The 13,978-nt window shown below is 37.0% G+C and overlaps 1 protein-coding gene across 3 annotated transcripts in view; it reads right to left on the reverse strand.

Annotated features, from left to right (window-relative positions):
- The window catches only part of EYA2 (EYA transcriptional coactivator and phosphatase 2), a 126,089-nt gene that overhangs the window by 43,793 nt on the left and 68,318 nt on the right, over window positions 1–13,978 (reverse strand). For all 3 annotated transcript variants that reach the window (XM_087959330.1, XM_026665009.2, XM_087959329.1), the window contains exon 5: window positions 10,370–10,486. In XM_087959330.1, coding sequence (XP_087815456.1) covers window positions 10,370–10,486 — 117 coding nt within the window. The remainder of the gene's footprint in view (window positions 1–10,369; window positions 10,487–13,978) is intronic.

Below are 13,978 nucleotides of genomic sequence, written 5' to 3' on the forward strand. Positions count from 1 at the left end.
ACTGGACTAAGAATCCAGTTCAATTTGAAATAGGTTTTTGAAAGTTACTTTTTTTAAAATAAATCTTCCTCTGGATCCTTGTTAAAGTTTTGAAGAGTTTTGTGAGAAGGGACAAAGAAAAATATGGAAGAAATCAAGTTCTAGAACATTATTTGGATTGTTAAAAGTGAATGGAAAAAATATAAAATTGATTTATTTGATGGGTGTAAAAACAGACGTGCTGCTGCTATCTTTGGTAATCTTAATGGACTGTTGCTAACTAAGACTGAACAACCAAGTTTTAAGGATTTGGTTAGAGATAAAAAGTTGGGCTATAGGAACAAGGTATCACTTGTAGTATTTTCAGAGGTTTTCTTGCTAAGGTTTTTCAGAAGTGGCATTGAAAGCATTCATGACATTGGAAGCAGGCGCCTGGCCTCACATGTCTTGGTGCCTAAAGAAGGATTAGAACTCATGGTCTTGTGGTTTCTAGCCTGATGCCTTACCATTACACCAATCTGGCTCTACTGGTCATGTAACACCTGCAACTGATTGTCAAGAACAGATGTAGCATGATCTGAATTCTTGTCTGGAATCTTCTCCAAATTCTGGGCTTCCCATATGCATGTGGTTGATCCTGTGGGCCATAATTTATAGTTTCATATTGCCCTACGATAGGTTTCCTAATTTAAAAACAGTTTGAAAAAAATATGGCAAAGGGAAAGCTCTAATACAAGTTTTGAGGTGTCTGTTTCCTGGTATATTTCGGGTTTTTATGATTCAGCTTATTGAAGTTGCCAGCTTGGAAGCAATCCTGGGTATTTCAATTCTGCTAATGGAAATTGGTTCCTATCCCATAATGTATTGGTTCAGGGTTCTTGGTGTATCAAGAGAATAGATGAATTTAACATGTGACAAGTTTTACACGTGTATCTTTCTTTTGGCTATCACTGCAGTATATTCTAGTAAAATGTACGGACAATTGGCAGCTGGTCACTTTAGGCTTAGTGCAGAATTCCTTTTTCATAAGATCCAAGGACTTCAACTATTGCTTTGTGTTGTAGTCTGAATTTGATTTGAATTAGGAGTCTTAGAGATGCAGCAGAAATTAGAACTATTTTAAAGTCTTGATCACATATTCATGAATTCTTCTTGCTAAGGTTTAGCTCTCATTTATGCATGATATTTACCATTTACATATACACTATCCCAGGAAACCACATTAAACACCAATAAATATGTTTTCTAGATGGGATTTCAGGGTAAGATTTATTTAAGCCTTTACCTGAACTCAATAGAGCAGGAGTGGACAACTATGTTCCCTTCCTGACTTATGGACTTCAACTCCCAGAATTCCTTCCAGATGGAAGACTTCAGTGGGACTACTTAGAAAGGAAAGCAAAAGGATAAATGAACATGGGAATAAGAGTGGGACAAGATTACAAGTCAGTTATTGGTGGGTGTTAAATTCACATATAATTTTGGAAAAACAAAACAAGACAGCCCTTTCTTGTCCATATGTCCGTGGCATTTTGTTTTACAAATTCTATTTAATAACAAATTGTATCATCAAAATATTTACGCATAATGACATTCAACTACAGTTAGTCATTGCTCAACTATGAATTATCAACTACAGTTAGTCATTGCTCAACTATGACCAGAATTTCCATCACTGGCACATCTGTCCCTGTGTTAACATCATGTGGCTCTTCCTACTGCCACTGTTAAGTGAATCCACAATGTCATATGGTCATTTTTTGTGACGTCCTTCTGGTTTCCCCACTGATTTTGCCTGTTGAAAGCCATCAGAAATGGTAGCAAATTCTGATTATATCGCCATGGATGAATACCCTGTGCCCAAATTGTGATCACATGACTGAGGTGATGCTGCGATGGCCACAACTACATGGGCCGTTCATAAGTGCCATTTGTTCAGTGTTGTTCTAACTTCAGATGGTTGCTTATTGGTCATTAAATGAGGACCACTACTCATATTAGAGAACCTGTAATTTTAGCATTGATCAAATATTCCTTTGCAGTCAATGGTCAGGCCTACGTTCTTGGGTGGCAGCCATATGCAACGAGGACAGCATTGTCCCTAATAAATAATAGCTTACAAAACATTGTAAGCCACTCGACTCTCAACAACTCTGAGCATCTCACATCGATAAAAGAAGTTTCAATAAAGCATAAAGAAAAAAGATGGGAAGCGTGATGCAGTGAGGGTCATCACCCTCACTTGCCAAGGCCTGGGTGCAAAGCTAGAATCTTTATGGTTCTTTTAGAAGAAAGCAGTGGAGGCCATCTGGATCTTGTTCCCAAGGGCAGGGGCTGCCACAGAAAAGGCAATGACAAACCTAGAGGTGTCTAAAACAGGCTATTTCTCTAGACAGAACCACAGCATTCCTTTTCATTTCCTGGCCGGTGTATCTCCCATATTCTAGCATATCATACTGGTTTTTAAATCATAGCACATTTAGCACAGGAAACCTCACGCGTGGTAGCTCTTGAAAAAAGTAGCTGTCCTGAGCAGAGGCCTCTTTTGCATTCATGGTGATGTGATGCATAACTCTGCCTCCACAGTCTTAGACTGCACCTAATACAAACCAGCTGTGAGAGAAGCTTGGGAGAAAAGGGACAACTACATTTTTAGTCTTAGGACGCTGAAGCACTGCAGTGATAGTTGCCAAACACCGTCTCTATCTCCTATAGTTTCCATAGTACTAGACGTAGCTAAAGTTTATAAATGCAGTCATTTACATTTCTTGAGGAAGTACTGAAAATTTTACCGCAAAAGCAAGTTGCAGAGGCTCCCTGAAGAAATATTGTAACAAATACCAAAGGCTGTGTCAGTGAGACATCTAAATCACCACCACTAATGTGTACAATAAATAATGTCATATGTACTTTAACATGTAAAAGAAGATTTATGCTGAGTATTCAGTTGAAGCAATCTGTATTCCACAAGCCACAGAAGCTCATCCATGTGGGTTTGTTTTTGTATTCTTGTGGGTACAGAAATCAACTGATAGCAATAGCACTTTTAATAGCAATTTTATTAAACATTACAATTAAAAAGAAAAACTAATGCAAACAAGAAAAATAAAAGAATAACAGCAACAAAAATAAGTGCAAAAAATAAAAGAAAAAAAGAGAAAAGAAAGAAAATAAGGATACCATAGAGAAAAAGAACAGAGATATATAAAGAAATTATTTCTTTCTTCATCACAAGTATTAACAATTTTAGTAATTTATCTCCTTTTAGTACTTCTTCCCATAAATCCAATCTCTTATCTGCAAACAAATCCTTAAATCATTTTCATTTCAATCCTGATATTAGCAAAAGTCCATTAAGGGTTATCATGAGAGATAACAATATATCTATTTTAAACACGATCATATAAACCAACATTATATTCCTTCATTTTACTGCTAAGTCTTAATTTTTTTATTCTTTTTAATAATGTCTTAGCGCTTGAATTCTTTTCATGACAAGAAGTCCCATCTTCTCGTGTTTTTTAGAAAATAATAATTAAAAATAACACTTTTTCAGGGGAAGGTTCCTTATAATTAATTTCAAAATCTTATTTCAAATCCATCTGGACTCTTGATATCTTTGAAACTTTCTAAAATCAACATTTTAATAATCTTTTCCTGTTTATTCCAGATTTTTTTTAAAAAAAAATCTTTAAACTTATCTATAAAACATCTTTGGCTAAAGGAAACTTACCCAGTGCTATAAAACTTGTCATTCCAGAGATTCTTAATAGCAAAAAAAGCAGTTAACAAGGAGTTTTCAAAAGTGATTAGTAAAGTAACAGTAAGTATTTCAAACATGTGTCCATAAAGGTTCTTACCACAATTTGAGCCAAGACACAGTGTTTCCTTGTTTCCCAGAGTACTAAATCTGTTATGAGTAGTGACTTCTGGAACACTTATGGGTGATCCCAAGTCTCCTCCTTACCTGGAGAGGAATCCTGAAAAGCTAGTCCATTCACCAGCTCTTCATTCCTTTATTGTTGTCTGCTCTATTCTCAGTGGAACTGTCTTCAGTACTCTGTTTCTTGGAAGTAAAATCTTGACTGATCTTCTTTGACCTTCATCTTCTCCACGCCTCCCCCCCCCAAAAAAAAAACCTAGATCTGCCTTCCACAACATATTGCTTTTCAGATGTGTTAGACTGTAATTCCTCATTATCTCTCACCAGAAATAATGTTTCAAAGACACAAGGATGTGGAAAACTGATCTAGATGCTCAGGAACAATGGCCAGTATGCTCTTACCTTGGGCCCCTTCTAGATGCTCAGGAACAATGGCCAGTATGCTCTTACCTTGGGCCCCTTCAGATCAATGCCACACCAATGCCACATTTTTGCAACCTTGTTTTCCTCGGGAAACTGAGCTGATTATCTTCTGGCTTATGAGCAAGTTACACAGCAATTCAACTTGCAAAAGAGTTTGGGAAAATTCTTGTCTCCTCCCCATCTCCTTACTTGAACTTGGAAACCTCTAGATTTTATAAGCAACCTTATCAGCTAAGCTAATCTTAATCCTTTTAGTCATTCAGTTTCTGCATTCTGATATATATAGAACACAATACAGAAGCCTGATGATGGCAGATGAGATTCTGCCGAAACGTTGCTACAACTTTAAAAGCATAACTACAATGACGTGGGAAAATACCCGAACAAAGCTGAATAACATACATGTAAGAACCCGCAAAAACTTAAGAATATGTATATGTGTGTGTGTGTGTGTGTGTGTGTGTGTGTGTATGTATGGTATTCAGCTTTGTTCGGGTATTTTCCCACGTCGTCATAGTTGTGCTTTTAAAGTTGTAGCAACGTTTCGGCAGAATCTCATCTGCCATCATCAGGTTTCTGTATTGCGTTCATCTGCGAGTCAGACTTTTACAGTTGTTTCAGTTTTAAATTTGGGGCTAGCCTACTGCTGTGCCAGAATGGTTTTTTCTTCATCCTGATTGGTTGGGAGTCTTGGTCTGTGTTTATTGGTCTTGGAGTTGGCTGTGTTCTGCTTGACTGGTGTTTCTAATATCTTCTGTCTGTTTTGTGGCTTTTTTTGTGTCTTGATTGGCTGGCAACATTGTGTTCCTGTATTGGAGGCTTTTAGTGCAGCTTGGCTCCGAGTAAATGGACGGCTATCATTTGTTAGGAAGCTAGATTTCATCTGGGTGCCTGGTTGGGGTGTGTTTGAGCTGGAGGTATCAGGGGGGATCTGTTTGTGCCCAGGTGTTTGCCTGGCTAGTGGTGTGGAGATTTTTTTGTTTGTGAGTGCAGGCTTCCAAATAATTGACAGTCTGGTGTAATCATCTCTTCTATTCATGCTTTCAGGTCTTTTTTCAATCTCTATGGCCCAAATTTAAAACTGAAACAACTGTAAAAGTCTGACTCACAGACGAACACAATACAGAAGCCTGATGATGGCAGATGAGATTCTGCCGAAACGTTGCTACAACTTTAAAAGCACAACTACAATGACGTGGGAAAATACCCGAACAAAGCTGAATGCCATATATATATATAGGCTTGATTTGCTCTCTGCATTTAATTCTTGAACTGCTTCCCAGCTTTTGAATTCAAACAAGCCATTACTTTCCTTTCCCCACCCAACACAACATACAGTTTTCACTGCAATCTACACAGTTGCAGCTGCTGAGAAAAATCACTGACTGCAAAACTTAGTGTTGTGCTATCATCTCAGCTTTTAATGGGATTTATATGATCGAGGAACATAAATCATTTCTCATTGTACTAACTGTTGACATGTTTTATAAACTGCCAAATATATATGACACTGGGGGGGAGGAGTGTGAGGGTAGAGGAGAGGCAAGCAATTTCTGCATAGAGTGAGAACATTTTTGTTCTCATTTTTGAAACTAATATGATTATTTTTGCAATCTCCCATTGACTAACTGCTCATTATCAGCAACCTGAGATGAGCAGGAATGAAAACAACGATCGTACAATGCAGCAGTATTTCCCAACTTCCATATGTCTGGACGGCAACTGCAACTTCAATGGGATTGGCTCACCCACCCACTCTGGCAGAAGAGGTATGCTGCAGATTCCACTGGCCAAGGAATTCCATTGGCCTGGCAGGTTCTAGGAAAAGACTTTGCCTCCCACGGCGTTGTGCCCCTTGAGGTGAGATGCACTCCACCCCCTTGGAGTCAAAACCTGGTTCTGCCAATTGGCTCAGGATCCTGATAGGGGCGTTCCGTGCTGGACGTGTTTAATAGACTGAGAAGACCCCACCTCCACCCGGTTTGTATTTGATTCCTAGGCTGCTCAATTTGATTAATTTTAATGTTTTAAACATTTTGATGTTTTTATATTTTTATTTTGTGATGTCGCTCACAGCGAGATGGGTGGCATATACATTTACTAATAAATAAATGAATAAAAACTCCCAGAATTCTCAGGAATGGCAATACTGAGTACAGCACATCTGAAGTTGTCCAGATTTAGAAGCATTGCTTTGGAATGGAAGAAATGGAAAGCATATGACATGGAAGAGCCTTTAATACCTTATTGAATTAATAAACAGACCAAAAAAGATCCCCAATGGATGAAATAACCTCCTAAACCAGCATTCTATTCCCACTACGAGTGACCAGTAGCTAATTAGAACTTTTTAAAGAAACAAAATTGTAGATCCATTTTCTTACACAAATTTCCTAGCAACTGATATTACCACACTGAAGGTATCTATCCATTGAGATTAGTAAACAAAAGAGATTCTCGTGCCAGCATAAGTTAAATCCTTTGAGATTTGCTTGCTTAGGGCATGCAATGAGCACAGAGAAGTAGTTTGCTGTATCGGTTTATCACTACATAATATCACAGTTACATAACATGCTGGCATATTTCTGCAACACGTACTGCTAACTGCCTCATGTGTGGAAAGGGCGAGATCTGGTTTTAACATTATTCTTTTGCCCCCAGGAGTTATTAAAATATGTTTAGGAGAAAAGAAAGTGGACCACTCTAATAAAATGAAATCTTATGCTTATCTTCCTATTTACATGCAATTCTATGCAGAAACCATAAAATGCACAAATAGCTCTTGCAGAAGACTCAGAGAAATTTCCCCTTCCATTGTGCCGGTTATGCCGTGTATCTTTAAAAAAATATATGCTTGAATCAAAGTATAGGACTGATACATTCTGACTCATAGGAGGCTAGTTTTTAATCATACACAACCAAACATTCTCTGAGAGGAGTGGAATGAAATACAAAGATGATTTCCTGCTTATGCAACTGTACCATAAGCATTAGTATGAAAACTGCCACACATTATTTTACCCTATGGAATCTTAGAGAAAAGCACCAGTAGCTGTTGTCCTTCTGTATGACAATTTCTTATATACAACTCAAAGTCCGGTATGTAGTGTACAGTAAAAAGACATCCAATTTTACCTCACATAAGATAAAGGATTAACCACTTCTCAGCTCCAGTACAGATCACTGTAAATTTATAATTCATTATGCTTCAAGAATCTAAGGAGTCTGATAAATCACAAGGCCAAAACTGTGTCTCCATGCACAATTTTACGTACCTCCATCATACTAACTTCCTTCTAAGTTAAATAACCTTGGATTCTATTACTGGGGATCCTCTATGTTCTAGGCCCTTATTAATTTGAGTGGCCCTTTCTGGCACAACTCTAACATTTAAAAGAATGCCAGTAGAACAAACATGTTCAGGCAACCAATGCAAGAAGACCAGGTTCCTCGCTATGAGGAATGTCAAAAGATCCAAGGGAATTCATTTCTTTCTTTGGTTGCAGGGTCAAGTGTAAGGAACACCTCAATTGGATTTGAAAGGCAGAGTGGGGGGCAGGACTGCATTTGCAGCTGTTCTGGTGTGTCAGATCACGGCACTCTGCTGTATAGCCAACAAGACCATTAATGTAAGGCAATGGGGCCTTACAAGATGCATTGGGGGTGTGTGTGCTTGTTTTCCTTTAAGAGGCTTGTGAAAGTTGGGAAATAGAGGGGAAGGGAATAGAAGGGCAGCGTGCCCTCCCAGGTGTATGCAGTGTGGGAAAGCTCTAAAAGCACATTCCTCAAAAGAAGGAAGGAAATGTTCTGAGCATCCCATGAAGAGCTTTCATCAGCACTTTGGAAAGGTAAATAATGTCCAGAGATAAAGAGCTTTTTAAAAGACATTAAAAAAAAAAACATGGTTGGGTGGACTCTTTCTTCTTTTAAGCAGCTGAGATTAATTTGTTTTTGCAGGAAAAGAATTTGAGTCCCTTAAAACTGCTTTGTGAATGTATATGCTCACCATACACATAGTACCATCAGTGAAGAAACATTCAGTGACTTGGATCACCAAGTGCTTTTACTTTGAAAATTGCATTCACTAATCAAACCAGGATTAGCATGGAAACCAGAGCACCGCAGAGCAACTATTGAAAAACTTTTGAGTAAATAAGAGTCTACTTATACTGGTGGGAAGAATTTATATTTGAGACTAGAAGTTTAAAAATTGTGAAAACAGATTCATGAGAAATTCAGAAAGTGAAAGCTCATGATATTCAAGATTTAAGGTGGGTTGATGAGAATTCAGCATAATTATATAAGAATGATACAGTACTTTCTTTTACTGCAGTCATTGTACTTTCACTTTTGTTTATTCTATTGCTTCTTTTTGCTTTTTACTTCCAGGTCCAGTTTTTCTCAAAATCTATATCCCTGACAATGCCCCAAACAATAGCCCATTCCGTTTAGAAACTCCCATTGCCCCTTTTCTTGTCCCATCTTTGCACTGTCGTCTTCACACTGTGAAAAAATGGTTATCCTAATCCCATAATGATATAGCAAAGGAAGACTCCGGTATGATGCTGGGGTCCAGGTAAGAATGCCCAAAACTCTCTCAGCCCAACCAGTGGTCAATTCAGTGACCAAACAGATTACAGATGTGACCATGTGACATGAACTACATCTCCCAAGAGGCATTAACTACATTTCCCATGAAGCAGCTCTCATTCCCAAACTAATTCTATACTGTCTAACCAGCACACTATATACTGTCTAACCAGCACACTATATATTGTCTAACCAGCACACCCTTGTATTCTTAACTAATTCTGTCAGTCTTTCTTCATATACAATCAAATATCTTAAATTTATATTCTCATTGCTTTAGCATGTATATATATGAATAGACATATACTGAAATCCCATTTTCCCAAATATTTCTAAGCAGTTAACTATAAGTTACCATCCTCATGCATTCTTTTTCCATATTAACTCATCTCACCTTAACCATCAACTTCAAGTCCCCAGTTAGAATCCCTCCCCCCGATTTAATTCATTGCATAATTTCCCCCAAAACTCATCTCCTGGTCTTCTATTATCATCATTTATTGGAGACTAATATATTGCCAATTAATGGATTCCAATTTTCCTAAGCACCTATTCTAATATAGAAGGCGCCAATTCATATTTTCCTGATACACACTTTAGCCCTTTTACTCATAATTAAGTTTATTGGAATATATTTATTGATCAAATGCCACAGGATCAGACCACTTATTCAATTCTATTACAACTTAAATCAGGCACGTGACATATTTTTCTTTCATTAATTCATTTTCTTTATTTATTTTTAACTGTAAGGTTAGGTAATTGTCAGTTTTGTTACATCTTGGTGAATATGCCACAAGCACAATCACAGTCCAGTTCCACCCCAAAACTGTTCATTTATAAGCTAGCTTCTCTAACCTTTCAACCCAACATAGTGCTAACTGCATCCCATAAGTAGGATCTATTGACAGTATACTGATATGTATTCAGGGTGCAAAAGCATTTAATATTTATGAATAAAGAATTATGTACAAATGGGGATTTAAATATAATCACATAAATGCAATCTGTATTCTAAAAATGTTAAGCAAAAATATGGAAAATAATGTAATAGAGGCAGCAGTTTATTCAGGAAACAACATGATATAAGATACGACTATATATCTGTTTAGCCACACAAAATAGCATATGTGTGCATGTGCGTGTATAGTGCGTGTGTGTGTGTGTGTGTGTGTGTGTGTGTGTAAGAGAGAGAGATTTGAAATAACTAAAATCATTTGGGCCTTCAGGCAAGAACATAATGATTTTTTAGAACATTTTACCCATTTTGCGAAATTTAGACCTTTTACTTTTTTGAGCAAATAATGCTTTAATTGAAGGTTTATTACTCCTGCAATACAGAGTAGGCAATTTTGTGCAGCACAAGGCTGCCTCAATGTCATTCTGAGTGCTGTTTGAGAAAACTGTTCCAATGGAACAAAGCAGAATGCTAAAGTAGACATATTGACACTCTCTGTTAAGTATTTTTAGCTGCAACAGATTTTGAATACTAACCATGCATTTGGTAAGCATAAGGTGTCTGGCCTGATGCTGCCGTGCTGAAGCTGGATCCATAGCTAAGAAACCCACTCTGACCAGGTGAATGGCTCAGGCTATCTTCTGTTTTGATGGCTTAGGAGACAAAGAAGAAGGCATATATGTATGTATATATTACCGGGAACCTGATATGAAGCACAAACAAATATTTGATGCACTAAGGTTATTTTCATTAGTTTTTGTCCCTACTGTAGTGTTCCTCCCCCACTCCCAATTCATCCAGGAGAAGATGGAACTATCTCCAAAATAAAGGGAAAACAATATGACATAGCATTTTCTGGTCAAGAAAGGGAAGGGAAACTGTACATGGAATTGTTCAAGGCAGGGAGGCAATTTGAATCCCAACTCTTATTCATATCTTAGAGAATAAGGAAGGTTCTATTAATGGCCTTTCAAGAGAATTAGAAGTGTTTGTACAGCATTTAGTTCTCACTCGACATTAATTGCAGGGGGATGTCACAGATGTATGTAGAACACCATATGAATCACATTTGACCTTTAAAATAGAAGAGATCCTACTGCAAGCTGCGTGTCTGCCCAATAACTCTGATTTACGGTTGCCTCTTGCAGCCATTTTAAAAAATGGAGCAAATTTCTTCATGGGATAACAATGGCATACAACCTTGATATTCTTCAAAACATCTGTCTGTTGTACTAGGTCTGGACATTCTCTGCATCATATCCCTTAAATGTTGCTACCTAGCAAGGCCCTAGATAGCACACCTTCATGATACATGACTCTGCCCTTTGGAATACCCTCTAGATCTGGCACCCTGTCTCCTGGCCTTCTAAAAGCTGTGAAGGCATGGCTTTTCCCACAAAGCTTTTAGACAGTATGAGTCTGGAGCCCAGGGAAGTTCTAAATATTGTTCTGGATATGTTGCATTTGGGCCCCAGGAAGTTTTTCATTGGCTTATATACTCTTTACTGTTTTTACTACTTGATTATTGTTTGTGAGTTGCCATAGGATTGACAGCTATAGAAATTTTATAAACAAACCAACTTCCCATGCCAAAAACAGGCCAATTTGTTTGGGTAGCCATGAGTGATTATAAGTTACTATTGCCGACTCCATAATTGTTGGTATCTGAATTGGACTTTTGTGGGTATACGGTAGGAAAAATTGTTTTTGGTTTCCCTGACATTTATATTCTGATTGCAATCGGCAACTTGCATGCAGAACACTCAACACATTATAGGCTTGGCCACAATTAATCTTCATTGACAGATGCTTTCTGGAAGCCTGTTTCAGACAAAGAAATAACTTGGCACCAAATTAATTTCCACATAGTTCTCCGTTTTGTCTAGGAACTTGGGATAGTTTTACTTTTGAGCCAAAAAAACAATAGTACTTCATTGTTCTTGGTTGTCTGCCAGGTGGGATTTTTCAGAATGTACAGAATTGCATGGTGGGTGTAATGAAGAGGGATGGGAGAAAGAGGAGAGGTTATTGTTCAGAAGATGCAAACAGGTAATCTATAGGATGTGTAAGAATCACACAGACCTAACAAATGCATCAACTACATATCTTTGTGGACCACTGCAAGTTCTTTGGAATGGTGGTGTTCTACAAATGCAATAAATAAATAGATGAATAAATAAATGTTTGAAAAATAATAGACCAAAGACACCAGTTAGTCACCAAAGGCCTAGTCTTCACCTGCTGTTAATAACAACTGTTCAGTGTTTTTCTTGGCTTTTATCCAGCTAATATAACCTTACATATAGCATATAAGTATAATTCCAGGAAAAAAATATTCTCAAGCTACCATGATTAAAATTAGAATTGTAAGGCCTGTCTTTCTACTGTAGAGAGATGTTTATGAACTGATTTTAAATTCTCTTATTTAGTCGATCAGGAACTCACTTAAATTTTAAAACTTATCAATGCTTTAAAAGTCAGTGTCAATTTATTGTGTTTCAAAAATCATAATCCAGGATATATGATGAATCATGAAGAGTTCCTATAGAATATATGTCTACTCATATGTAAGCTCCATGAGAAGATAGTAAAGAATTTCAAGTGTAAGGGATTAAATCTCTCAAACGCTTGCATAAAAAAGCCTCCGCAGATTACAAAATATTTGATGTTTGAACCTCTCTCATGGACAAATATTACATTTTATTTCATGCTTGATTATAAAAAGAATACAATGTCTCATGTGTCATAATATACATTTAATAATTAACTTTCTCTTAGCGCTGTTCAGTTGTAATGCCAGCTCATTTCTATTATTTTAAACTACGTATATATGAATACTGACGTAGAATGTTAAAGAACTGATTAAGGGCAACTGCTGTGAAAAATTAGAAAGTCTTTAAAGGATGACTAAAAAAAACCTAAATGCGTATCTAATATTATTAATTAAGAAGCAGTGCAGCGGGTTGGAACATGTAGTAATCCATTTTGAATTTCTGGAATCTGATATTGCTACCTATAAGTTACCACAAAACCTGTCATGCCAAAATAAACTGAAACTGAACTGGGCTGGCAATTTAAATTTAGATTCAGTATCAGGAAACTTTTTATGGTCTAGGTCTTGGAACTGTCGATAATATGAACATGCTGACTTACGCTGTGTGATTCATTCAGTCAGTATAAGCCTACAATCACTTTAGGTTTGTGAAGAAGAATAACATATGCAGAGTTACTTGCATATACATAGGAAATTGAGTGGATCAGTGTAGTTATTTGCACAGTCCAACTTTTGGGCCAGTTATTTTACTTTAAGTCACATATTGTGCTCTTTACGTTCTCGAGAACTTTGTATGCCATGAACCAGAAGTTCTTGGAAAACTAATAAACAAACAGATCCTTCCAACTTGAAAATATTTCTTTCTTGATGACTGTTTAATAAAAATAATCATGGCTAAACAGGGCAACTTGGAGCTGCTTAAAATACCTATCAATCAATCAATCAATCAATCAGAATAGAGCTGGAAGGGACCTTGAAGGCTCAAGCAGGAGACCTATACCATTTCAGATAAGTGGCTGTCCAGTCTTTTCTTAAAAACCTTCAGTGATGAAGCACCTACACCTTCTGAAGGCAAATTTAGGCAGAGACTCAAAAGCAAGCACCCATTCTCTGCAATTTTGTCACAAGGGAAATAGGCAAATGTAAAATATAATAGACTTTGGGTCAGGCATCAAAGCTGTTCCCAATTTTCTACTGGATTGGTACTAGTACTGGCAACAATATTGCATAAATAATATTTTAAGACAGATAAAATATGACCCTGGTGTCATGAACTGATGAGCAGCTTAGCTGCTGAATCTTGCATCAACTAAAGCAGGATTTTTCAAACTGGGTTGTGTGCAATTCTAGGTTTCCATGAGAACTTGACGGAGATCCATACGAAACGAAGAGAAAAATCAAATAACTCCAATATATAAATTAGCATGCATAAATTACAACAATCACAAGTTTTGTTTTATTACCAGTTTTATATCAGTCAATTAATTGGTCTGAGAACATTGTATGAAAAATCCTGAATTAAACCATTCAGATACTCTTCTGAGATAGCCTTTTCAATAGCATACTGCAATAATCTTTTGGTTTTCCAATT

This window comes from Notechis scutatus, chromosome 3, assembly GCF_049901735.1.
Source record: "Notechis scutatus isolate UNSWTSFEM ecotype Mainland chromosome 3, rNotScu1.2, whole genome shotgun sequence".
NCBI classification, from domain to species: domain Eukaryota; kingdom Metazoa; phylum Chordata; class Lepidosauria; order Squamata; family Elapidae; genus Notechis; species Notechis scutatus.